The 25148-nt window shown below is 36.7% G+C and overlaps 3 protein-coding genes across 4 annotated transcripts; 1 reads left to right on the top strand and 2 right to left on the bottom strand.

Annotated features, from left to right (window-relative positions):
* Positions 1-2157: 2157 nt before the first annotated feature.
* LOC133726412 (uncharacterized) lies at positions 2158-5261 on the top strand. The gene is made up of 10 exons (XM_062153958.1): positions 2158-2314; positions 2407-2631; positions 2852-3018; positions 3128-3226; positions 3309-3377; positions 3458-3598; positions 3698-3787; positions 3908-4075; positions 4659-4737; positions 4845-5261. The coding sequence occupies exons 1-10, from the start codon at positions 2248-2250 to the stop codon at positions 4970-4972; spliced, it is 1233 nt and encodes a 410-aa protein (XP_062009942.1). The 5' UTR covers positions 2158-2247; the 3' UTR covers positions 4973-5261.
* Positions 5262-5464: 203 nt separating this feature from the next.
* On the bottom strand, positions 5465-11394 carry LOC133726411 (serine/threonine-protein kinase PBL34-like). Of its 2 annotated transcripts, none has more exons than XM_062153957.1 (6): positions 10400-11394; positions 8503-8837; positions 8256-8391; positions 7585-7721; positions 7386-7509; positions 5465-6328 (listed from the first exon to the last, which is right to left on the bottom strand). In XM_062153957.1, exons 1-6 carry the CDS (start codon positions 10581-10583, stop codon positions 5769-5771), a joined length of 1476 nt encoding a protein of 491 aa, XP_062009941.1. In that variant the 5' UTR covers positions 10584-11394; the 3' UTR covers positions 5465-5768. The 2 variants fall into 2 exon arrangements, with proteins under 2 accessions (XP_062009941.1, XP_062009940.1); XM_062153956.1 differs by having other exon boundaries at positions 5466-6328; positions 8503-8840.
* Positions 11395-13145: 1751 nt separating this feature from the next.
* Positions 13146-15262, bottom strand: LOC133726413 (homeobox-leucine zipper protein HAT7-like). The gene is made up of 3 exons (XM_062153959.1): positions 14811-15262; positions 14316-14734; positions 13146-13748 (listed from the first exon to the last, which is right to left on the bottom strand). The coding sequence occupies exons 1-3, from the start codon at positions 14929-14931 to the stop codon at positions 13329-13331; spliced, it is 960 nt and encodes a 319-aa protein (XP_062009943.1). The 5' UTR covers positions 14932-15262; the 3' UTR covers positions 13146-13328.
* Between the last annotated feature and the right edge of the window lie 9886 nt (positions 15263-25148).

The following is a 25148-nucleotide window of genomic DNA, read 5'->3' as shown; positions in this document are numbered from 1 at the left end:
AAGATAATAGATGTGTTCTGCAGCCTTAAGGCGGCTTATTTATAAGAAAATAAACCCTAGGGCGACTAACAATGAAACCCTAAAGCCCATGGGTAAAAACGAAAACAACCCGAAAATAACTAGGAAAACCAAAACACCGAAAAATAGAAAAATGCAGTTTTGAGGCCCTAAACGACCCCGAAAGCCCGAAAAAGGTCACAGGTCGTGGCAAAGCGACGAGTTTGATTTCTGGCGCGATTCCCTTTCCGGAAAGGTAAGGTGCGTCCCAAACGGACTCCGAGGAGCTGTTTCGCGTCTACTAGTCACTTTTCGTTTTCCTCATTTAGCACGATCCAACTGTTCTTCAAATTGGGCTGCCATCTGTTCTGCATCACTTCTTCTTATTTATTTTTCTCTCTAGGCTTTCTGTTTCTTTTGTATTTGTTGCCGTCCTATATCAACCTGGTTCTCTTTGTTTTGCAACTGCTTTGCCCTTGTGGCTCTTAAGTTTGGGTAGATAAGCCAAATGGTTTTTTTTTTTTTTCATGCCAGATCTTATTTTCTATAACTAAAATAGTGTGTGTGATTTTACCCTGCTCATTCATGAACAATTAATGAAACTTGTGGGACTTAAGTATGCAGAAATCTATATGCTCCTCACTATTCAGTTATTCCTCAAGTCCAAGTACTACACTAAACGTAAAGGATTACACTAGTTTGTGTCTCCACATCTCTCTTTTCAACTCAACAACTATGTGAGCTATTAGTAGTTCGACACCAGTTACATGGTTCTTAATTACTGATTTACTCATGAGAATAGTAGCTTGACACAGAGGATAATTTACTTGATTCAAATAACTTAAGGATTGTGCTTTTTATTTTGCTGAACTTTTTACATTTCTTTTTTTTTTCTTTCCTAACTATTTGGATTTTGATGTTCTTGTGGACATTTATGATGCGACTCTGCAATTGCAAAATATCAATGATGATCAAACTTTTGGTCACAAACGAGATTGATAGGGTTATATATATAGCTATGGGAATTATAATTACCTCCCATGGAAACAGTTCGTGATCGGGTTTTGGGGTTATGGGAGAGTTTGATTTGTGTAATTTATCATCATATCATGAGTACTGTTTATAGTCACATAGTATGGCATGATATAAAAAAACAAACAAGTGTGGATCAAAATGTAATTCAATGAATTATGAAACAAAGAAAAATTAATAAGAGAGAAGCTGTCTGGGTAATAATCAATATGAACAATGTATCAAAATTTGCTATTTTTGTCTCTGTACCCAATTGTTCCTTTTGTATGCTTAATGCATGTTTAAAGGAAAAAAAAAACACGTACACGTTTTGAAATAATGCATCTTATCAGAATGCCGTTCAGATGAATTTCCTCCTGAACCAGAAGAAGATCCAATAGACAATCACGAAGATAATTTTGAATAGGGATGATTTTCAAACCCAAGATTAGCAAAGAGAGAATGCTAATGAATGGAGAATGAGTATTGCTACTCATATGTGGACAGATGCCCAACCAAATGTCAACAATGAAAACAATGACAATCAAGAAAGTGAAAATGAAGGAGAAGAATAAATCATATCATTGTTTCAAAGACGTTTGCTTCTTTAGCATGAAACTTCATCAATGTTCTTTTTTTCCCCTTCTCTTTTTTTGGTACCTTTTAATTTGGTTGATTATATTTGGAGGTTTTTCCTTCATTTTCTTATATATTTCTTTCATGACATTATTTGAGCTTCTCTGATTTCTACGCTAATAGACATTAGTTAACATAGCTACCGCATCGTATTTTGTTCTCTGACTAATAAACTAGCTTGGTTTTTCTTTTTTATAAGTATTGTGAAATCTATAGAAGTCATTCATATAAAGTCTGTAGATTTTTGTAAATCAGTAAAAAAATATGTGCTAAAAGTCAATGGTTTTAAGAAATCAATAAAAGTCTATGAACTTTTTATGGAGTCCATGGACTTTTGAAAAATTCTGTCATTTAAAAAAACTCCACACAAATCCAAATACAATACACCCCCCTAAGTGTTTTAATGATAAGTAACTGTAAAATTCTTGGTCACACATGAAGTGAACACTACTCATGTAATATATACAGCCTAGCTTTACCTATGAAGATAAGGAAAAATTAAAGAACCGACACGTCGTTCTTTGTGGCTTCTTGAAACAAAGACACAGCCGAGGTTCCTTGGCGCGTACTACGGGATAATATCCCCATCGGACAAGGAGAAAGATGGTGGCTCAGTCTCTGCTGCACTCTGCCTCTTTGGCCGGAATCCGCTGCTTCACTCCCCCCACAGGTTAATTACCGCGCCTCAGTTTTCCCTCCAAAACCAAAAAGTAAATATTTTTAACCTCTTTTGTTTGTTGATTAAAAGATTAATGCTTGCAGATAAATGGAGTAACATTTGCAGATTGATTTCTTCACATAATAAACACCCAATGGAAACCAAGGCCACCCAGAGTTCATCAGTTGCTTCTTCTACGACGTCGTTTGGGAGCTCGAAGAAGACGGTGTGGGTTTGGACGGAGAGCAAGCAGGTCATGACGGCCGCCGTGGAGAGAGGCTGGAACACCTTCCTGTTTCAGAGTCAGAAACTCGCCGATGACTGGTCTTGTAAGTTGATTTAAACTTTCAGAGTCTATTTTGATCTGGGTTTTTGCTGTAAGTGTGAGATTTTGATAAAGGTGGAAGCTTTAGGTGGAATTGCATTTGGGTTTTTGCTGTAGCATTGAGATTTTGATAAAAGCGAAAGCTTTAGGTGGAATGGCATTTGGGTTTTTGTTATGAATGGAATTTGAGTTTCATTTAAGGGTTGCATTTTGAATTTGAGCAGCAATTGCGTTGATAGATCCTCTTTTGATCAAAGAGGGAGGGATTTTCGATAGCGAGAACTCGAGAGTTGCTACAGTTGTTGAGGTTTCCAATCCCAAAGAGTTGGAAGAGCTTCAACCCGAAAACGGGGTGGCTGAGAATGTTGTCGTTGATTTGCTAGATTGGCAGGTGAGGTTTTAGATGACTGATTAGATAATGTTGCTCCTTGCTGGTGCATTTAGCTTGTTTGCTTCTGTTTTCGGAGTGAAGTTTAGCTTGTGAGGTGTTGTTTCTTCAGGTGATACCGGCGGAGAATATAGTTGCAGCATTTCAAGGGAGTCAGAAAACAGTGTTTGCCGTCTCGAAAACCCCTGTCGAAGCACAAGTCTTCTTTGAGGTAGAAATGATATGTGCTGAGATCGAACAAGTGAATAGCCGTTTCACTTTTGAACTACTGATTAAGTTCAATGTGCTTATAGGCTCTCGAGCATGGTCTGGGTGGAGTTGTTTTGAAAGTTGAGGATGTTCAAGCAGTTCTTGACCTAAAGGTAGATTAGTTATTGTCTAAGGGCTTCTTGGTTGGTGTAAAAAGGGTTTTTGTTTTTCTTACATTGGTTAATATTATCAGGACTATTTTGACAGAAGAGACGAAGTGGGCAACATATTGAGTTTGACCAAAGCCATTGTAACTGGAGTCCAAGTAGCTGGAATGGGGGATCGGGTTTGTGTTGATCTCTGTAGTCTCATGAGACCTGGTGAAGGACTGCTTGTATGTATCGCTCTCTTTTCTGATATTACATTGCTCCCTTTATTGATATTGCAGAAGTAATAGCATGTCACCATTCTTATAGCCTGAGTATCTTTCAAGGTTGGATCCTTTGCCAGAGGACTATTCCTGGTTCATTCAGAATGCTTGGAGTCAAATTACATCGCCAGCAGACCTTTCCGTGTCAATGCGGTGAGTTTGATCTAAAAGTTGCCTGCAAATGCTTAGAATCACTTGATATCAGGCCTTTCTGTGTTGATATAATTTTTCTCCAACTAGTGCTCCTTTAAATGCTGTTTGTAAAATGAGCAGGGACCTGTACATGCCTATGTTGCTGTTCCAGGAGGAAAAACAAGCTACCTCTCGGAGTTGAAAGCAGGAAAAGAGGTGATTCTGGTTGATCAGAAAGGTCGTCAACGACCAGCAATTGTTGGACGTGTAAAGATAGAGACGAGACCACTAATCCTTGTGGAGGCAAAGGTTTGTATTAAATACAATGACAGGATGTGATATTGGACAAGACGAGATCATGTTATAATTGAATTTTCATCGGTGTTAGCTTTCTATGCGGTAGCTGGTAGGTGAATTTGTATTAACTACACTAATAAGTTAGTTAGATTGCGAAAACATTGTGTCACAAAATGGAGGACTTTGATAACTTTGGTGTCATAAGGTGCTAGCTAGATTCTAGAAACTATCTGAATTAAGAATATCAGAATAAACTAAATGATACAGAGTTCCAAAGACAGATTCAAAAAGAATTGAAATTTGATCCTTATAAAGCTAATGCAGAGTTCAGACCGATAGCTAAGTATGTTTCATCTTAGCCACAATGATGACTTTTAGTTTGTTGGTTGCTGAAACATTGGTTTTGAGGTTTTTGCAGTGCTTTGCTACTTAATTTGGAATTAATGAACTAACGTGAAGAATCGTTTATAACACAATTTCCTTATCTTCATTGTTCTTACCTTCCATTTTCTAAATATGTCAAATTTGTTAGAACTGCTTACTTTTGCCCTTAATGAACTTTTATATTGATACTGGTATCTTTTTTGTGCTTCAGAGGAGTTTGGATGATCAAACAATCTACAGTATCCTTGTACAAAATGCAGAAACAGTTGCCTTAGTGTGTCCCAAAAAAGGTCTACTCTCACCATCTGAATTTTTTTTTTAATCATTTACTTTTTGCCCCCCCCCCCCACACTTTGTCTCATAGTCATTGAACTTTGACAATTTATATTTGCTGCAGAAAATGAAGGGCAAAAAACTGCAATCCCTGTGACTTCACTTAAAGTCGGAGATGAAATTATGCTCAGATTACAGGGAGGAGCCCGGCATACGGGAATTGAAATTCAAGAATTCATTGTGGAGAAATAAGAAAGGGAGATCTTGAACTCGTGGAGAATTGATGGAGTTGAGATGCAAATGTGTGTGGCCATAGCAAACTACAAAACATCTTGAACTCGTCAGCCATGTAACTGTTCCATTCTGAATCTCTTTGGCTGTCTAATTTTTGGTAGATAAATCTGTTAGAGCTGACTAAAAAAGGCAAGTGTATAATTTGGTTGCCTGATGTATGATTGTATGTATTTTGATTTTTGAGGAAGTACCTTATTATAACTATTTCGATCAATGAAAAAACAGTGGGTAGCCAAATTTTTCTCCCAAAGCGATCCCTTATACTATCTAGGTGGTCCATTCAGGAAAACAAGTTTTATGTAATACCACATGAAACAGTTCGGATGATCTAAAAAGAGTAAGACGTTTCCCCTCGGGCATTCCTGAATTTTAAGTTTGTTTATAATTTCATTCACCAACCAGAAGAAGCAAAGGAAAAGAAAAGGAAATTAAAATATCAAGGAGAAATGCACAGATCGCAAACTATCTACAAAGATAGGAACCAGCAAAAGAAAACATATAAAACCATCACCTTTACATTACAACATGCAGCTACAAGGTTCTTCTCTGTGATTTTGATTAAAAGGACAATGACATCGAAAAGAAAGCTGTAGTCTGTAGATATTTCTTTGTTGATATTCTATGCTATGCTGTGTATGGATTCCTAAAGTCCAGCTGTAACTGCATGGCAAAAGGCATAACCTAGCTTATAGTATCGCCCCTCCAAAGAACACATCACTCCAACACCGATTCTACATCTGGCTCAATCTTACAATCAAGCTGCAGCAGGTTTGGGTGATTTTGGTGTTGATCTGGGGTAGTTGGGAGTAGATGGTTTGGGAGATCGGTGAGGATGGTTAAGGTGATATGGTGAGACAATGGGACCAGTTGGTAAAGAGCGGCTTTTAGATGGCTGTCCATTCCTTGGAAACCCACCCTGCACTCCAAGGCCATTATTTCTAGAATTGAGATTGGAACCAGGACGCTCTGCGGGCATGGTTTGGAGGTGAGATGAGGTGGCTAGGTCCTTGAGGTTGAGCAGAGGCTTCAACACTTCAACAACTTCACTCATAAGAGGTCTAGCCTTTGGGTCGCGATTGAGACAGTGGGCAGCCAACTGAAATGCCTTTTGGGCACCTTTGATTGAGAAGCGACCTTCAAGTCGAGGATCTAGTAGTCGGTAGTATCTTCGCCTATCTCCAAGATGAGGGCGTGCCCACTCCACCAAGTTCTGCTCCCCATGGGGTCGGTTTTTCTCCATAGATCTTCGTCCAATCAGCATTTCAAGCAGAACCACCCCAAAGCTATATACATCACTTTTTGAAGTAAGGTGGCCTGTAGAAGATGAAGACATAAAATTTGGATTAATTGGAAAATACCCTTGAATCCTTAATTAGTTCAGACGTAACACTTTTATACAAGTATATGGATGTACTGTCATGCATATGGAGTCGAGAATAATGCACAAGAGTCATGGAGATGAGAGGATGATAATTATAAGCTAAGGTTAAAAGACATAATGCTCAGAAGTCAGTATAGTTGATTCAACTTGAACGTGAAAGGCTGACCCATACATTATAGATATACCTTCCATAAGCAAAAATGTATCCAGCTGGGTCAAGGGGAAAAAGACAGTAATTCAAATACTATGGTATGCACGTGGTGTATAGTTATTCTTTCCTTCTCATTATTCATAGACGGGCAGAGTTAATTGGAGATACATTACCTCCAGAGCAGGTATCTAACATATCTAGCGTGTGTTTACTAGAAGATTAATGCAGCCATGGACAGACCACAAAGGGGAGGTGATAGTGAATGAAAAAAAAAATGTCACTGCTCCAAGTGACCGACCGCAAAAATCTGGACCCAATTTTTTTATTTTAATGATTCTCTCAGTTTTCTGACTTTGGAAAATCATAAAACAATAATAAAAAATTTAAAAAAAAATTCATGATTTAGGATTGGGAAGATTTCAGTGAGAAAATAAGAAATGCAATTTTGGCAAAAAAAACCGTGTGCTATATATAGTCCACGGTTTTGGGTAGGAAATCATGGTCTCGGACAATTTTTTTTGTTCCCTCATGGTTGGAAAAGCGTACGACATCTTTTGGTGTGCTTAAAGGTGTTGAAGATTGTCAAATTGTGTTTTGTTAGGCAACTATGAGGGATAATAGATCAACTGTTCTTTAAGATTAACTTCTCTAGGAGGCTAGGGGACAAATTAGCAAAACCAAACTTCCTATCTATGTAGTATATACCTAAGACCGTCAGGTTTATCGAATTTTGGGTGCAAGCAATGCCAATACAAAAGCAACACAGAATTGAAGAACAAGCGGTCAAAACTGTTCAGAACAAGGCAAACAAGACAATACATACAGTTTATAATACTAACCTGTCATAACATACTCAGGGGCAGCATAACCGTAAGTGCCCATCACTCGGGTGGAGACATGAGTTTTATCTCCCTCTGGACCATCTTTAGCGAGCCCAAAATCAGAAAGCTTAGCATTGTAGTCCTGGAATAGTATTAATCATTAGAAAACAGGGTGAGGACAAAACAAAGTATTTGAAAGTTCAGCTTAGTTACGCACCGCATCCAATAATATGTTAGATGTTTTAAAATCTCGAAAAATCACTGGTCTTTCAGATTCCTCGTGAAGATATGCAAGACCCTTTGCAGCACCAAGAGCTATTTTCATTCTGATGGACCAAGGAAGAGGCAAGGACCCTGTAATGGATAACAACACTATTACTGAAACATAATAAATCGTCTACCAGAAAATTGTCAGGTAATCATGATATCACCATCTTAACTTATCACCCTAAATATAAAAACAATATGAGACAAAACTGTAGGGTGAAACTAACATGTAGCTATTTTGATCATCATATTGAAAAGTGGCCATAGTGTAACACAATATGGCCAAAACTGTTCGAATACAACAGCAAATCTAAAGGAAAACATAATTCTTCAAGAACAAGAAAATATTAGGCTTATTAAGTACGGGTGGAGAGAACAGAACATTTAAAGTATACTGCAGTGACGCATAAGCAAAGTAACAATATAAAACAGGAAACAAATATTACAGATGTACCTGCAATGATTGCAAAGTGATTATAGGACCTTTTTGTACCCTCTACTTTCATAGAGTAAATTCAGATTTCATGGTACCTCCCAAAAAAATTACTAAAAGAAATTGCCACTAGGAAGAGCAAATTACAGATAAACAAATTCCTACGAGAAACAGTTTTATTTGCATACTTCTAAAGAGGTGATTCTCCAAGCTCCCTCGAGGCATAAACTCATACACAAGTAATCTTTGATCATCCTCGATGCCGTATCCAACTAATTTGACTAAATTAGGATGAAGTAGTTCACCGAGATAAATAACTTCGGCCTGAAATGTGGACAAGACAAAATATTATCCTTCAATCATGGGAGTGAATTAGAAATACTTTTACTTCTTGATCAGTGGTAATGTAGATAAAATAAAAATGAGGCACCATACCATCCATTCTTTGTGGCCCTGAAGTCCATCATGGTTCAGAGTCTTTACAGCAACTGGAATCCCAAAACCAGGTTTTGCTGGAGCAGTTCCAGTCTCATTGATCCAGCCTTTGAATACACAGCCAAAACCGCCCTCTCCCAAAAGACTCTCAGGTCTAAAATTCTTTGTTGCTGACTTAAGCTCATTGAAGGTGAATCTTCGAAGCTGAGAAGCAACTTTCAGTTCCTCAGGTGCTTTGGGAGTGGACAAAGTACTTTCTGTGTTACTAGTGGTTGAAGACAAAGCACCTGGAGCTACTGCTTGGTCTTGGATTGTGTCAACTGTAGACTTGCTATCTTCTGGTTCAAAGAAAGATAACACATTATATCATCAAATAAATTTTAAGAAAACCAGCTCAGCCCTATTAAATCAGAATTATTTTAGAATATCTCATCAAAAACAGATATCGCCATCCCAGCCCTCTTTTGAGCCTTGTAAATGTTTGCATTTAAATGCTCGAGGTCAAGGGTTCAAAGTATGCTGGTGGTGATGATGAAAGTAATGACGATTCACGTATTCGATGAGCTATAAGGAGCAGTCACAGACCCTAAATATGGCATGAATGGAATAACTAATTTCCAGTATGATAATACATTAAAGACATGCCTACATATGCATAAAGTATTGATAAGGGAAGTAATGCACTTAAATTCGCAAATAGGATAACGCATTTCCTAGTTGAGTATCTTGTTATATTTTTTCTTTTTCAGATCACTATTTTCTTTCAACCATAGCATAATACGCATTTCCTAGTTGAGTATCTTGTTATATTTTTTCTTTTTCAGATCACTATTTTCTTTCAACCATAGCATAATTTGTGTCTGTAAATATTAACTTTTTGAGATTATCAAAAATATGGAACTACAGTTATAAGTTGGTGACCTACAAGCATGAAACACTGCACAGAGCACATACGGACCGTTACTTTTAAGGAAGAGTTTTGCTGTTGTCAGTTGCCACACTCGCACGTGGGCGACTAATGCTAGCATTTGCCATACGACACGTGCATAACGCAAGCATTTCCCTCACGAGTCTCGAAATATGCATATAGCATACATAGAATGCATTGATTGTCAAGACAACTCTTAATCAATCTTCCATATAAATTGGAGTCAAAATTACTTCATAGCACATAGCCATAACATTTGGGTGAATAACGCTAGATTTGCCTTTAAGACACGTGCACACAGAACGCATCTCATTGCAGAAGATGCATTAATGCCAACACAACGCTCAATCATTTTCCCCAAGGAATTGGAATCAGAATTACTTCATACAGCACACAGTTGAACTAACAGATGCATGGCATCTATTTAAAATAATCAAAGAAAGAAATGGCTCTGCGTCCATACTTCAGGGAGCATCCAGAAAACACAGATCAAAGTTGAAGCTAAATAATAGAACAATGTTAAGAACCAGAATCAAACATGCTGGAAACATATATCCAACTAAACGCACATCAGTACAATTCTAATTAAAAAATATATGAGAACACCTCATGGTTGAACTTTGAAAATTCCTAACCATTCTTGATTAGGAAACTACACGAGCTATCAACTAAGCAACTGAAACCAATTCCAAGCAACAGATAATGACCATACAAACAAAGTTATATATGCTAAATAGTTAAACAAAGTACTCTATGAAGATTCATAAGCCATAGCACATAACATGACATGCTTTTCAATAAGCACATATATCTGTGGGGGCAACAAGCATGCTGTCAAAAACAGTAACACCATGACATTGTAAAGAATCAAATTGAACACCTAACTCCATATAAAACCATAAAAATCAAGCAGGGGAATAAAAACATCGTAAAATAATAAGAAAGTTTAAGGAACAGATTGAATTATACCATATTGTGTGCTATTTCCACTGGTAGAACTATCCACTTTGCTCTTTGAAGACATGCAGCTCCCCATGAACCTAAACTTCATCCAACAACCTCTGATTTCATCTTCCTCCTCAACCTTTTGCTTCCCCTTTGATTTTCCCTTGTTCCAAATCCCAACCTGCAAAGCCTCAGGCCCAACTCCCATGTTTTCAAAACCCTAAATCAAACCCCCCACAAGTTCAAAACACCCTCATTCACCAAAAGAACCTATCTTTTCAATCCCCTTCAACACAGACTCACCAATTCAACAAAAATGAAAATGCACAACAATCTCCCACAAAAGGAAACCCACCCAAAACATCAAAATTCAAAAACAACACATTAGACCCTTTTCAGAAACAATTCAACCCAAAACCAACACGAGCAATCTAGAACATGATTCTCAATGAAACAAGACCCATTTGAGAAAGAAAAAAAAAGACATGCAGGGCAAAAAGAAGACCACGCCAACCCCAGAAACAGATTCTCTTCTAGTGATCATATGAAAATGATCAGCTCATTTCCAACTTATAAACACAAAACACACTCACATTTCACTCGCGGAGAGAGAGAGAGAGAGAGAGGCCACAGAGAAAGACAAACAACATTAAAGAAAGGGCGTCGTGTGTAAGCTAGACCAGAAACCTAAGAAGCACAACGAATGCGGTTTGGTTTTTTTTTTTGAGGGAGAAGGGCACCACAAACGTGCTTTAAGCATGAAAAGGAGTGAGGATGAGGAACAAGGGTGGTGTTAAAACCACAGGCAGTGATGTAATGTAATGCCTTCCAAGACTTCCATATTTGCTTCCACCCACTTGGCACTCTACTACGTTACTGCTTCTTCTTCTGGCAAATCTAGAGCGCTAAACCTCCCCACTCTCTTCTGCAAAATAGGCATTTCAAAAATGGGTCCTTTGGGGGAAGTGGGTGCCCAAATTTGAGCGTTAAAATTGGTAAAAATGTATTGAAAGGTGGTGTTTTTTTCTGGGTTTTGGTTGCTTTTTTTTTTCATGTTGAGAGGACCTTTTGTGTTTTCTTGTCGGGTTATTTGCGTGGAACTTGTCAAAGCACTAGCTTTGCCAATTTCTATTTGGGCCACCTCCAAAAGGGCCAAGAACAGATCTTTCCTTGGAGACTTTGGCACTTTAGCCCAGATGGTAAGAGAACCTTGAACCTTTTTCCTTTTGCATGCTTGATTCTTTAGATGGAAATGGGTTGCAAATTGGTTTTTTTTTAGTTTTTTTGGGCCAGGGTTGGAAATTGATTTATTTACTTTTTTGGTCAAGATTGGAAATTAATTAGAGTCAACAAATTCTAACTCCATTCAAATTTACCAAATCAAGTGGGAAGATAAGGTAGTTTGTTGAGTCCAAAGAAGATATGGTAATTTGTTATTTGTTATATGTGATGAAAAAAGTAGGTTAATAATGTGAGCTAATGAACCAAATTTATTGGATTCGCACTCCATCATTTTGTTTAATTCAATCTTCTCATAAAACGTGTAACATTTCCTCTTTCTGCTTCTCCTATTCAATCTTTCTTAATTTCTTGTCCTATTATGGTGCTCCTCATATTCCAGTTTGATGGGATTCCTCAAATTAAGGTCTTATATATGAGGGTACCTTAGGATCGATCCAGTATATATATTGGATTCCCTTTGGCCCTTGCTGATGTTATATAGTGGGAATAGTTGAGGCAGTTTTGACAATTCATTTTATAACAACGAGACGGAATGACCTAAACTAAACAATGGGATTGTATGATAGTGTTTTGAGAGTGTGAATATTACCCGGCCTATGAATATTCACTCTCTTTTACCTGAAAAGAGCTTCGGTACCCTCGGGAGATTTAGTACTCGAGAATGATGATTAACCTTTACAATCCAAGGCGGCAAGAACAAAGTTTAAATCCTCCTCGTAATCGGCGCAACTCTACGATTCTAGCTCCTTAATTAAGTCCAATGCAAATCAAGTCTTAGCAAAAAATATATAAGCCTCCCATAATTTCAATAATATACTTAAACTCTTAAAGCATTGTTATCAATAATCTGATCAAAATAGTAACCCTAGTCCCAACCGCTTGTTCTGTACACATGATAAAAGGCTTAAAAACTTGCTCGTTTTGTAGAGAGAGAGAGAGAGAGTTGGTGTTGGGTGGGGTGGGGTGGGGTGGTGTTGAATGATAGGAAAAGGATATGGTGGCAGAAAGGTCACATGGTTATATGTGCTACAGAGGGAGTACGCAGTTGGATACTTTCAGTTGTCAGATGCAAATTTACAAACGTCACCTTCAAGAACCTCAAAAACAATACAGTGACCATTTCCTAACCTTTCTCTTCTATCTGGCTTCTTCTTACTTGGACTGTGTGCTCAGAATCTTACCTCTTTTAATTTCCCCTCCTAATGATACTGGTCCTTTCCTCATATTAGCTACCTCTCCCACTGAGATTTTCCTTACACTTTTCCTCAGTTAATCTTCATCATCACTACTTCTGAATTCTGATGCATGAAGTCAGCTTTTTTCTCTTCTGTACGTACTGTGACAATTACTTCAGCGCCCAATTACTAATTTTGATTCCTAATATATACAAATCCAAAGCACCAACAATGCCAGAGCTGGAAATCCACTCACTGGCACATGTGTCTATCTTTCTCCAATATATTAATCTCTAATATGATCTAACCCAACAAAGCAAGAAAATGTAGCATAATATATGCACAAAAGAATGTGATATGGAAATTTTAAGTGTATTATTTAGAGGCAATCATTTCCCCATTACTGATGAAATTAGCAAAAATATTGATCTCTGTACATCAATGTTCTACAGCCAAAAACTTAAATTGATAATCGAAAACTCATAGGAATCTGAATCCTAAATGCGCCATGGCCGGGAACTGCGTAATGGGTTTGATCAATGAAAATGGTGTGGCTGCTCAGAAGGCCATGGCCAGAAGCTACCTTGGTGGTCTTGGTCAATGGAGCCATTGTTGAACATGGTGCAGAAAGTTTGATCATCTTGAATCATCTGGTCAACTTTGAGGCAGTGGAGGTCTGACCTTGATGAGCCTTGGAGGAGTTGGGTTATGCTAGCATTTGGTGGCCTGCATAGGGATGATGGGAAAAGATTCTTTGATCCATTGGTGATCTGGGAATTTGATTGTGGGCTGTTTGCTGCTGGTGTGGTACTTCTTGACATGTCTAAGTTGACATGATCAGAACTGTTGTCATCAGTACTGCCATTACTCCATGAACCCTGATCAATCTCTTTCTTCAAATGATTGTTAAGCCCCCCTCCGAAGTTTGAATCTTTACTACCTTTTACAGCCAATAACTGCATCATCAAGAATTTGAACTCAAGTAATCAAGACGAAGTACGAAAGAATATAAACCAGCGCACGCCTGAATTCACTTAATAAGATGAATAGACACGTAATTGTATACACAAAGCGATGATGTTAGGGAAGGAAGGTCATTAACATAACATAGTATTCAAACAGTTAAATATATATTACAGCAATCGAAATCAACCAAGAGTAAAATACTCTTGTTGATCATCAGATGCACATCTGACAGACAGACTGATCAGACTAGTTAATTATAAGAGAAATCAGGGAATATTAGTATGACTTTTGGTTGTGATTATATATATTTTATTGTACATTGGATCAAGAGCTCCAACAACTAGTAGAATTAACATGATCTAGTAATCATAATGCACCATAATCAATACTGATCTTCATCTAATTAATATAGGATAAACTACTTAAAGATTCAAACTTTATCAAACTCCATCAAAGAAAAAATCAATTTCTTCTTGTAGTTTTCATCCAAAACTGATCTGGTTATGCATGGAATATGGGATAGACCCCGTAGTAGTACTAGTAGTAGTGTTAATTACCTCAGCCTGAAGTTTCTTGTTGTGAGCTTGAAGGGCATCATTGTCAGCCTTGAGAGCATCAAATTTCTTCTTGAGGACATCATAGTCTTTCTCCAGCTGCTTTGTCTTCCACCTAGCCCTCCTGTTCTGAAACCATATGGCAACCTGTCTTGGCTGCAGACCAAGAGCCTTAGCAAGCTGCAATTTCCTCTCAGGCTCAAGCTTGTTCCCCATCTCAAAGCTCTTCTCAAGGGTCTTAACCTGCTCAAGGTTCAGCCTTTTCTTCTTCTCCCCAATCAGCTGTGACCCATCATCAGACAAATCATCTTGATCTCCTCCTCCATGCAGATCTTGGTGATCATAGTGATGGTGATTGCATTTATCATCAACCCCGGAAAACGATAGCGATCTCTTCATCATGAAAGGCACTCCCCCACCACCTGCAATTATATACAGAATCAGAACACATAACAGATGATAATTGAATTATAGAGAAATGAGTGAGAGAAAAAAGACCATGGAAGTGTTGTGGTGGACAAGAGGGAAGATTGTTGAGGGAGGAAGAAGCTGCAGAGAGGTGGAGGTCTGGATCTTCATGGGTTTGAAACATGAAACTATGACAAGGTGGAAAGGCCATGGTTCATGTCAAAAATGCAATTGCTCTCTCTCTCTCTCTCTCTCTCTCTCTCTGACTCTCTCAGGGTTGCATGTTATTGCTAAAAGGCTAGGTATGAGTACTGTTCATGCAGCTAAGGATATATAGGATATGTGTCCTTGGTTTGGGTGTTGTTTGTTGCTTTTTTGAAGCAAATTTAAGGGCTTTGGGATTATGGTCTGGCTCTCACTCTCATGTTGACAGAGCTTTCAGAAAGAGAGAAGAGGGTGATGGGTGCTGCAGAGACTGAAAGACAGCGATTTTTAGGTGAAGAGAGAGAAGAAAGAGAAAAAGAAAAGAGAGAGAGATCCATATCCTAGGATGGGTCCAAGAAACCTCTCCAAGCTCTACTCTATATTATACACAACTATACCTCCTCTCTCTCTTGCATACAAATTAATTATACTAACAAATCATCAGCTGGGTTAAAACAAATTCTCAGCCCAGAAAATCATGTAAAATTAAAATCACACAATTGTAAAAAATTAGATCCCATATGACATTCCATCAGCCCCCAGTTACAAGACTGTTAATCGTGACGGATTCAAAAATTACATTTTATAGAATAAATTTATTGAGAGTTAACGTAAATCTGGCATTGATCAAGAAATTAACGAGAACAAAGCGATATGAGAAGTGAAACCCTAAATCAAATTGGCATCACATATTTGCTTCCACATGGATCACATCATGTGTGACGAGGAAACTTGGCAACATGAAAACCCAGAATCCAAGGAGAGGAAAATAATAGACAATATATAGAGCAAGCTAATGTGTGTTTTAGCAGCCATTTAACTAAGGGGGGTGTATTCAATTCAGATTTTAAAAGATTTTGTTTGAGTTTTTATAATCCATGGATTTACTTAATCCACGGATTGTTTAAATTCTATATGGACTCTGATTGATTCTAATGGATTGATTTACTAGTATTTGTTTAGATTTTACAAGTTCTTATGATGTTTTTGGTAGGTTATTTTTTTTCTTCTTCTTTAAAAGCAATGGATGTATGGATCCAACTATAATGCTAGATCAGTGACAAAAAAGTGCGTGTGTGTCTATATATATATATATATATATATATATATATATATATGGCAATCTACCATTCTTTATGTTGTGTATAATGATATATGAATAATAAGATAAAACTAATCAACCAAAATGTTACACAAAAAATAAAGTAGTAAACTAATGACATAATTTATTTCATATCTAATTTACAAAAGAAACATGTATGTATGTAACGGCCTATTCTGGTTTTAGATGAATATATGTATATATATCGGCACCCGGCTTCGGGTTTGATTGAAAAAAAAGAAACATGTGTGTATGTATCATCTTAACAATACCATTGAAAGTGAGCTTAATTAGCTAGAAGGATTAAGGCTTCCAGAGCTATAGTGATAAAAATAAAAATAAATTATTAGATGAGAGCAGAGGCACAGGCAGAGGAGGATAGTGGGAAGATAGGTTTAAGACAAAATAGATGAGTGTCACCTATTGAGAGCTGCTTCTTGTTCTTGTTCTTCTTTTTCTTCTTCTTCTTTTTTTGTTTTTTTTTTTTTGGTGAAGAGCTTCTTCATTTTTTGAGTGAGAAAGAATCCATCAAAATCTCTTGGAAAATGGTTGGATTGTTTTTGAGTTTTGATAAGTATAAAAAGCACTATAAAATCCTTCAAAATCCAGCATTTAATGAAATCCTTAAAAATCCGTATACTTTTGAATATTTGCAGATTTGAATGGATAATTTTAAATCTTAATTGAATACATCAAGATTTTAAAGGATTGTTTAAAATCTCAATTGAATACCCATAGATTTTCAAAATACAAAAAAATCTTGTAGACTCTTAAATGAATACACCCCCCTAAATTAACAATATTCATCTTGGTGGACCTTGCATTATCGATTAATTAAGTAATCCGAGTCTGTCATTTGCTGGAGAATTTTGGTTATTCTGTGTCAAAGATGTGGATATATTATCCTCAGCTGTCTCCTTTGGATTTGAACCACAGTTACTATAAAAATTAATTTGACACAGGTGAATAAATCTAAGGCCATAAATTAAGGCAGAAATATCACTTTGGTCATCGAACTATGTTTCATTCGACACTTTGGTCACTCAACTATATCACCGTATATCACTTTGGTCACTTCCGTCTGTTTTCTTCATTTTCTCTATTAACTTCAAGGGTATTTAGGAGATGAAAAGTTTTGCCTGCTATTTTTGTAACTTAATCCAATTTTTCCCGTCTAAACATAAAACTTCATCCATGTCAGTAAAACCAGATGCATCATTTGCGTTGGCCTGGCCAGTTCGATAATCATTTGCCTGTTAATTGCATACGAGGATGAGAATGCACATCTTGGTGATGACATTGAAAAGGATAAGATGATACTCACAAATAGGATAAGAAGTTGGTGTTGAGAGGAATTGCTAATTTCACTTTCAGTTGAGTCTCAACTTGAAATCAAATGATTTGTTTTTGCTGGAAGAAGTAAAGATGGTACTCTTACATAGGAATTCAATTAGATGAGATTCTTCATCACATGATTGAGATCTGCAAAGTCCCCAAGTTTAGTTACTCTTCTCTTTGTCTCCCTTCCAATTTTTTGCTTCCATAGAGTGGTCTTCCCGAATCCAAGTCCAAATTGAGCCTTAAAAAATTTAAATAGATTCAAAAGGTGAAGAATCCAGATTATGGGTAAAAATTTCAACAAACTCAAAATCACACTACCACCAAACCCATATCCATCATCAATATTCAATCCCCATCACCCACCACCAAATAAGTAACCCAAAATTCCAATCAAACTCCCCAAATTTCAATTTCCAAATGTTCCAGACCTTTTAATCATGAACAAAGAACCCATAAACCATGAAGGAAACCAGAAACCATGGACCTTCTCTCTACTAGCTAGTTCTTCCTCCTCTCTGCTTCTTTTTCTTTGTGGCTTGAAATCTGATAAACATAGAGATCGAGATCGAGAGAGAGAGAGAGAGAGTAAAGTATACGTTTGACCTACAATCTTCAACACTCAACTCTTTTTTAACTGGATTGACAAATATAGCCTTGTTTATTAGGCGTGTGAGGTTCAATTGCCATATTTAAACGGAGAAAATAAACAGAGAGACCAAAGTGATATACGATGATATAGTTGAGTGACCAAAGTGAAATTTTTAAAAGTTAGATGACCAAAGTGTCGAACGAAACATAATTCGATGACCAAAGTGATATTTCTGCCTAAAGTTAATTTGAACTACTACCTTAGTTCAATTTTATACATGATTAATGTTCCTCATGTCCTCCGTGATCAAGGCATGCAGCATTATTGGGGGGTGAGGAAGAAGCTTTTATTTGCTGTACTACACATGTACATGAACTCTTTTATAAATCGATCAACACTTCTCTTGCCATTTTTTTAACTCTCACGATGATTTTACCGTATCAGATGGGGGAAGCCAGGGAATGCTATTACCGTCAGCATCAAATTCCCATTAAGCTATGAAATTACTTAGTATCTATAGCTCCGATGTGTACATTGTTTTTCGGTGCAGGATATTAGATATGGAGGGTGAGAAAAGCAAGTCAGTGTGTCAAGTTTTTCACTGCTTGTTTCTGTAAGAAAACATCTTAATCTGTCACGTAAAATGAGAAAATAACTAATTGAGATTTTTAATGTTATTGTTCACGGTTCAGTGATTAATTAAGAAGATGGAAGTGCTTAAATGTCATACATACAGACTTACCTAACCTACAAGAAACACTAACCATGATTATCTTAGGTAATCACCAACTGCTACGTACCCCGACATATATTGTCCTGAGGACATGATTCATGTGGGAATAGCAGAACACATGAGATTCCATATTGGTTGAAAATGGGTCATCTCTTCCACTTCTTAGCCTCCATCTTCTGCTTTGAAAGCTAAGCAGATATGCCTTCAAAAGGAAAAATGATGGGACTCTCTGTGTCATTTTTCCATGGATGGAGAAATCAATGGTTGCTTTCACTTTTCTAGTGCCAAGACCTAGAACAATTCTAACTGTGTGAATGTGTTTTTTTTTTTTTTTCTCTCATGTATATATTATGTCTTGAAAGTTCTCAAGTGTTTATTTTTGTCCGTAACTAAGAACATTACATGAGATTTTTTCTTTTAGCTAAACACTTCTTTTCCGGCCAATCCGTTTAGTTTGAAAGTATCATTAAGTTTTCAACATCTCTCCTTATTCTTGTTTGTTGGTTAGTTTCAATAGCTGTCATCATTGTGGGTTTTCACCGGAATCAATCATCGTGTTATATTAGGCTAGACTGGGCGGTCCATAGCTTGGGTGTATCATTAAGTTTTCAACATCGAGACTTATTCTAGTTTGTCGGTTAGTTTTATTAGTTATCAGCATTCTTGCTCTTCGCCATAATCAATCATGTTCATGTTAGATTAGGATAGATTGGCCAGTCCCTTTATCTTAGATGAGATGGGATTCAAATTTGCTCACCATTTTTATTTTGTGGTGATATCACCACCCAATTAAAACTTACAACGTCATGTAGAATTAATTGAATACTTAAAATTTATTTATTTAATAAAACATCATGATTAACTATAATTATGTTTTATAACACATGACAGTTTTATATTGAATTTGAATCCATCTTAGATGTATCATCAAGTTTTCATTAATTGTCTCCTTATTTTGATTTGTCAGATAGTTTCATTAGTTATCATCATCGTGGGTCTTCACAAGTGTGAATCATGTCTATGTTAGATTAGGTTAGAGTGCTAGACTAGACGTTAGTAAACGAATAAAATTTTAGTGACGTTCAACATAGAGGTAGTATAGAGCAAAGTATTAAAGTGAGATATTTGATCAAAAGAAGTTTTATGATACATCAAGTATACATCAAGTATACTTAATCAATTCACTACGTAGACTAGTTCGCTATAGAAATAGAGTACTCCTAAACTAATATACTAGTTTGTAGAATCAATTTAACTCTGCAGCACACTGTAAATATATCAATATATTGATGTAAGAGGTCTCCCGATCGAAATGAATAAAATTAGGTAACACTAGTAATTACTAATTAGCAATCTAAAATCGAGAGGTAAGAGGTGATGATAGCCTTAGACATGGGTTTAGGTTCTTTTGGGGCAGGTTTGTGGGACCCTCAAGGGGATAGTACCGCTGAATTAGCCTGGCCTACAACAAAGCTCCTCTTACAATCACATGCCTTTATTGGAAGTTTAGAGGGTACCCCCCCTTTAGAATAGAGTGGATCCATCCGTGTCATTGCCCTTTGTTGCTAAGCTTGCTCACCTCACCACCTGTCAAAAAATTTGAATTAAAGAAAGTGCTCTTTCTGAATCTTCCCCACATGGCCTTCTGTTTCCATGTGCGCGCCCTGCCCTTCAACTTCTCCTCCTCCCCCCTTCTTTCTGATGGGGATTCTTCAACCACAAAAGTTATTTAAACTTTTAGTTTTATTTCAATATCTGCTTCTTCTATTCTCCAACCATCCCAATATCTTATGGCACTTCCTCTAGTTCATTATGTTCTTGTAGTTACAGTAGTGTTCCCCTGGTCAGCAGCTGACCATGGGGAATATGGTCACTCACCGTCCGATTGAAATCGGACGGTTGACAGCTAAGTGATGAAATCTGAGATGAGAGCTGTCAACCGTCCGATTTCAATCGGACGGTGAGTGACCATATTCCCCATGGTCAGCTGCTGACCAGGGGAACACGGCTGCTTGTAGTTATACTTCTGATTCTCAACATTTATCATATCATTTAATCTGATGGGGACCTTTCCTTGCAGAGTCTCCCTTATATGATCAGTTGGCATCACAAGGGAATCCAATTGAGTTTCAATTGCCTTAAGCAGATGGGAGTATATATTCTGGATTGGGAAAGAAAAATAGACATGTGTGTAAAGATTATGGTGTTTCTCTGTATCTACTAATTAAAACCTAACATGAGGATGGGTGAGGGAAAGAGAAACTTTTTTATATGGTGTCTGTTTCTACTAATTAAGCAGGCCCCAGACACAACAATTAATACATCTAGCAAGTAGCATGAGAAATTATGAAATTTTTATTTTCACAAACAAGAAATAAGTAATTAATGCCTGTAACTATAATTGGATTGCATCTTTTAGAAATTAGAGAATGACAGAAATGATTGTTCATAAGAGCAACTTCAACAAACAACATTATTTTTCAGCCAAGTTTTAGTTAAGGTAGCTAAATATTGTGTTTTCAACCATTTGCTCGACTCTTGCTAGAAGTTACTCGAGAATTTTGAAATATTCTAGTTCCCAAAAACTCTTATCAAAACCAAGTTCCCATGTCTTTTGAAGAAAATATCGTAGAATTATGATTTCCAATTGCAGCCCATATGATAATGATCATCAGAGAAGGCCTAGCAGATTACAAGACAATTTAAAGTGCTTAATAAAAAGATGGTTATTCTGAAAGGGCCTGGCAAAGCCCAGACTTAAGAAAACCAAATTGAAACTCTAAGATTGAGATGAGAATATTTCTGTATGGTTAACTTATATAAATGTAGTCTCAAAGGCTAGGTCGGCCTAAACAGAAGTAAATGACAGATCGAACAGAAAGAGAAGCCCAAAAACCAACACATCACAACAACCCAGCCTAAACCGGTGCACATCAACATCCACACAAAAAACTTCCTCCTCCCATCAACCTCTCCGCCATCTGACTGACGGGAGGCTTTGCCGGCGTTCTCTTCTAGTAAGGATTTTTGAATCTTCCACCTCTATTGACCTTAAACTATCTTCTCAACTTCCCTCTTTATGGCAAAAAAAACTTCAATTCTTATTTGGACTGAGCACTTTTGCAATGTGTGAAAATATAAATGTTCATGTCAGATTATAATTTCCGAAGTGAGATAAATGTTTTTATTAGTGAAAGCAGTGCTAGAGTCAATAATTTGTTAAATGTTTCGTCAAAAAAAAAAAAAAAAAATTTGTTAAATGTCTCAATTAAGTACTGATTAACTGATCAATGGACTAGTCAATAATTTGTCAAATGTCTCAATTCGTTTATTGTTGTATCAATAATTTGTCAATAATTTGTCGGTTAGTTTCACACAAAAACAGTTACATCCCACTCAAAATTAATGACTATGTATATTAAAAAAAATATATATGTAGGTCGATCAACAAACCTCCTCCACTTGAGCTACAATACATTAATAGTGTAAAATTCACCAAAAAAGACGCAACGTGTTGATGGAGATTCAAGGGAGGGATTAGCTAGGATAAGATGAATGAACACAATCAACCATCGATCGATGGATCGACATGCAACATTCTGTGAATAAACATATAGTAATGCAATATGGGTTGTCTAAACATCTCCTTTTAAAGTTTTAATTACCATCTCAAAAAATTAGACATCCACTAGAGAGCCTCCACCGTCCGATCCGACTCTGAATTGTCTAAAGTAGTTTATTAAGCAGTGGCTTAATTACTTAATTGGTTAGTGGAAGCCATGAAGAATACCCCAACGCAGACAGACATTCCATCCAAGAAAGCCACTAACTCAGTCACCCATTTCTGAAACCCACAAAACGTGGTCAGCTCGACTTAGTTTAATCGTTTCTGCAGCCATATATTAGGGTTTTATAGGGTTTAAGAGAGAATAAGAGGGAGTGGCATGCACGTAAATTGAATATGGTGGTTCGTAAGCATCAGTATTAGGTATATATTCATTTCGTTCTTTGCTTCTGTAATCTGTACGCACCTAAAACCTCTCATTGGGTTTTAAATTCGAAGCATAATCGATTAGCAGTAGTAATCAAGTGTGTTTGCTTTCATGGTGTTTCCTGGTGTTTCATGGTGTTGGGTATCTAGATCTATAAAGAAGAAGAAGAAGAGTCCACGTGCCGTCACGTGGATGGGTCTAAATCATCACTGTCCTCAGTAATCATTCGAAACCAATCCCCATGAATTGTCCTGGCTGTAAAACTCAAAAGTCTTTCAGATAATTTTACAAGCAAACCGATATCATTATGGTTTAATACTTTTTTAGTTTCTCATTGCCAAAAAGTAATAAAACATTTTTAGGTTCTAAGATATGGAAATTATAGATTTATATATTGACTTATTGGTGCTGCGTAGCCATACCCTATTACCCTTTACCTGTTAATTACAGGTGAGTTAATGAGGTATCAACTATCAACCCTCTCCAGTCTCCGTTGTTCAAATTAATTACAACTGTTCTTGAATATTTTATAATAAATGTGACACCTTCATGTCATTAATGGTATTGGTTAACACTTCAATTTTGAGATTCATCATCTAAGCTTAGCTTGAAACTCATTAAGCATATGAAATTCAAAATAACAGTTAACATGTTGGATGTGTTTTTTCTCTTACGGGGTTGAACAATTTATTTTATTTTATTCGGGGTGATCGAGATGGCAAACCATCTTTGTTACATTAAGGAGTTAGTAACACACTCAATCAGTATTCATATCAAAGTCTGATCCACGAGGGTATCCTAACAAAGTCATTTTGGCCACAAACTAGTGGGGGTTGAGACTCGAATGCTAGACATGAAAAGTTTCATGCTAAACCATTCAACCAACCTTACCACACTTTATAGTTAGGTTGAACGATATTCAAAATTCGAATCCTATTTAAAGAGAAGAAAAAAATCCAAATCTGATTTTTTGGTATTATAAAATAGAAATTTAATTTCAAATAAGTGTCTATAAGAATAGTAAAGAGTGGGGCAATGTTAATGTCACGTTTAATTTTATTTATTTACTTATTTAATTTGTATTATGCAATAGTTTCGCCTTTCACATCCATCAAGTTCGTCTTTCTTTCTCTCTATATGTTTTTCTATATTAAAATAGGTAATTGCGATCAAGATTCAGTCATCTAATGTCAATTAATATATTCAGACAAGGGGAGACAACTACATGAGTCGATTATGGTGGGAAAAACACAAGAAAAAGAGAAGTTTAATTAAGAGGTAAATACTTACGGTGAGTTGTGAAATGTTTGTAAATTATAAATTTCAACATTGTAAAGGTCATGAGTTCGATTCTCACTGGTATATGTAAGGGTGGGGTGAGTTAAGGTTAAAAATAAAATGAAGGAGATAGATACTTACATATAATTTTTTTTTTAAAGGATAAAATAGAAAAGATAGATACTAGAGAATAACGGTAAAATAGAGAAGGCAATGGTGTAGCTAATGCCTTATCTGACTTAGGATATGAGTTCATTGATGCTACAATTTGGTTTGGTATCCCTTCTAGGGTTTCTCTGTCTGCAATCTTAATCAACTTTCATGTAATTTCTTTTCTAACAGAAAAAAGGGTAAAATAGTGATTTAGAAAAAAAAACATTTGAAATGGAGATGTAGATGGCAAATGCAAAGGATGTGATTCGTGATTAGAATCTCTCGGGAGAGAAAAGACAAGATAAGTCATGTTTAAACGCCATCCCAGGAAAGATTGTTATTCTCCTAATCTCAATACTTAAGTCAATAACCTAAACCTTCACTTCACGCGGCACAAAACATCAAGTCTAACCTCACGCGCCTCCGGTTTGTTTACAAATCATGCTCTAATCTGGAGGCAAAATTACAAGAACACGCGGGAACCACTATCTCAAAAATCACGTCACGGTCTTTACTCGAGTCAAGCAGCGATTAATGCTCTGTTTCGCCCTTCATGGATTAAACATTCGTCTCCTATAGTCTGAGAATTTTTTCCATACTACGGTCAAACCACATAGACTTTGTCACCTAGTTTGACCGCCCAATATTTCTTTGACACGTGTATAAAAGAGAAAAATAGTTTAGACCTTATTTGCCTGCACTTTGTTCATAGATTTTCAATTCTTGTCTGCAACCATGAAACGATAACACCATGTATTTCATCAATACGGAAATACCTACATGAAATGAAGTTAGCAATGCGCATCAGTAATCCATAAAGCCTGCAAAACGGCGAGCTTCATTCTAAAAACTAGGGGAACTGTGTTCAGCACCCAAATGCAAATACATGACTGGGCACAGTTTGTTTACAATTGATAATTAAACAAGAGATCCACTTCATTGCATATGGGGAAAGAGAGGTTTGTGTAGAGTTTGATTCTAATAAATTGTAATCGTTGGTTGCTCCTTCAAAATCTCTGTGTCGTTCGCAGACGAT

Source organism: Rosa rugosa, chromosome 1 (genome assembly GCF_958449725.1).
Source record: "Rosa rugosa chromosome 1, drRosRugo1.1, whole genome shotgun sequence".
NCBI classification, from domain to species: domain Eukaryota; kingdom Viridiplantae; phylum Streptophyta; class Magnoliopsida; order Rosales; family Rosaceae; genus Rosa; species Rosa rugosa.
This window is presented reverse-complemented; position numbering and strand designations above follow the sequence as displayed.

What these genes read in the sequence shown, in the direction of transcription:
- LOC133726412 (XM_062153958.1), top strand. Translation starts at nt 2,248, where the DNA reads ATGGTGGCTCAGTCTCTGCTGCACTCTGCCTCTTTGGCCGGAATCCGC. An exon ending in CTGCTTCACTCCCCCCACAG is followed by an intron (nt 2,315 to 2,406) that starts GTTAATTACCGC and finishes TAATGCTTGCAG; the next exon opens with ATAAATGGAGTAACATTTGC. An exon ending in CTTAGTGTGTCCCAAAAAAG is followed by an intron (nt 4,738 to 4,844) that starts GTCTACTCTCAC and finishes TATTTGCTGCAG; the next exon opens with AAAATGAAGGGCAAAAAACT.
- LOC133726411 (XM_062153956.1), bottom strand. Translation starts at nt 10,583, where the DNA reads ATGGGAGTTGGGCCTGAGGCTTTGCAGGTTGGGATTTGGAACAAGGGA. An exon ending in TGGAAATAGCACACAATATG is followed by an intron (nt 8,841 to 10,399) that starts GTATAATTCAAT and finishes TCTTTGAACCAG; the next exon opens with AAGATAGCAAGTCTACAGTT. An exon ending in CCCTGAGTATGTTATGACAG is followed by an intron (nt 6,329 to 7,385) that starts GTTAGTATTATA and finishes CATCTTCTACAG; the next exon opens with GCCACCTTACTTCAAAAAGT.
- LOC133726413 (XM_062153959.1), bottom strand. Translation starts at nt 14,931, where the DNA reads ATGGCCTTTCCACCTTGTCATAGTTTCATGTTTCAAACCCATGAAGAT. An exon ending in TCCACCACAACACTTCCATG is followed by an intron (nt 14,735 to 14,810) that starts GTCTTTTTTCTC and finishes ATATAATTGCAG; the next exon opens with GTGGTGGGGGAGTGCCTTTC. An exon ending in ACAAGAAACTTCAGGCTGAG is followed by an intron (nt 13,749 to 14,315) that starts GTAATTAACACT and finishes TTGATGATGCAG; the next exon opens with TTATTGGCTGTAAAAGGTAG.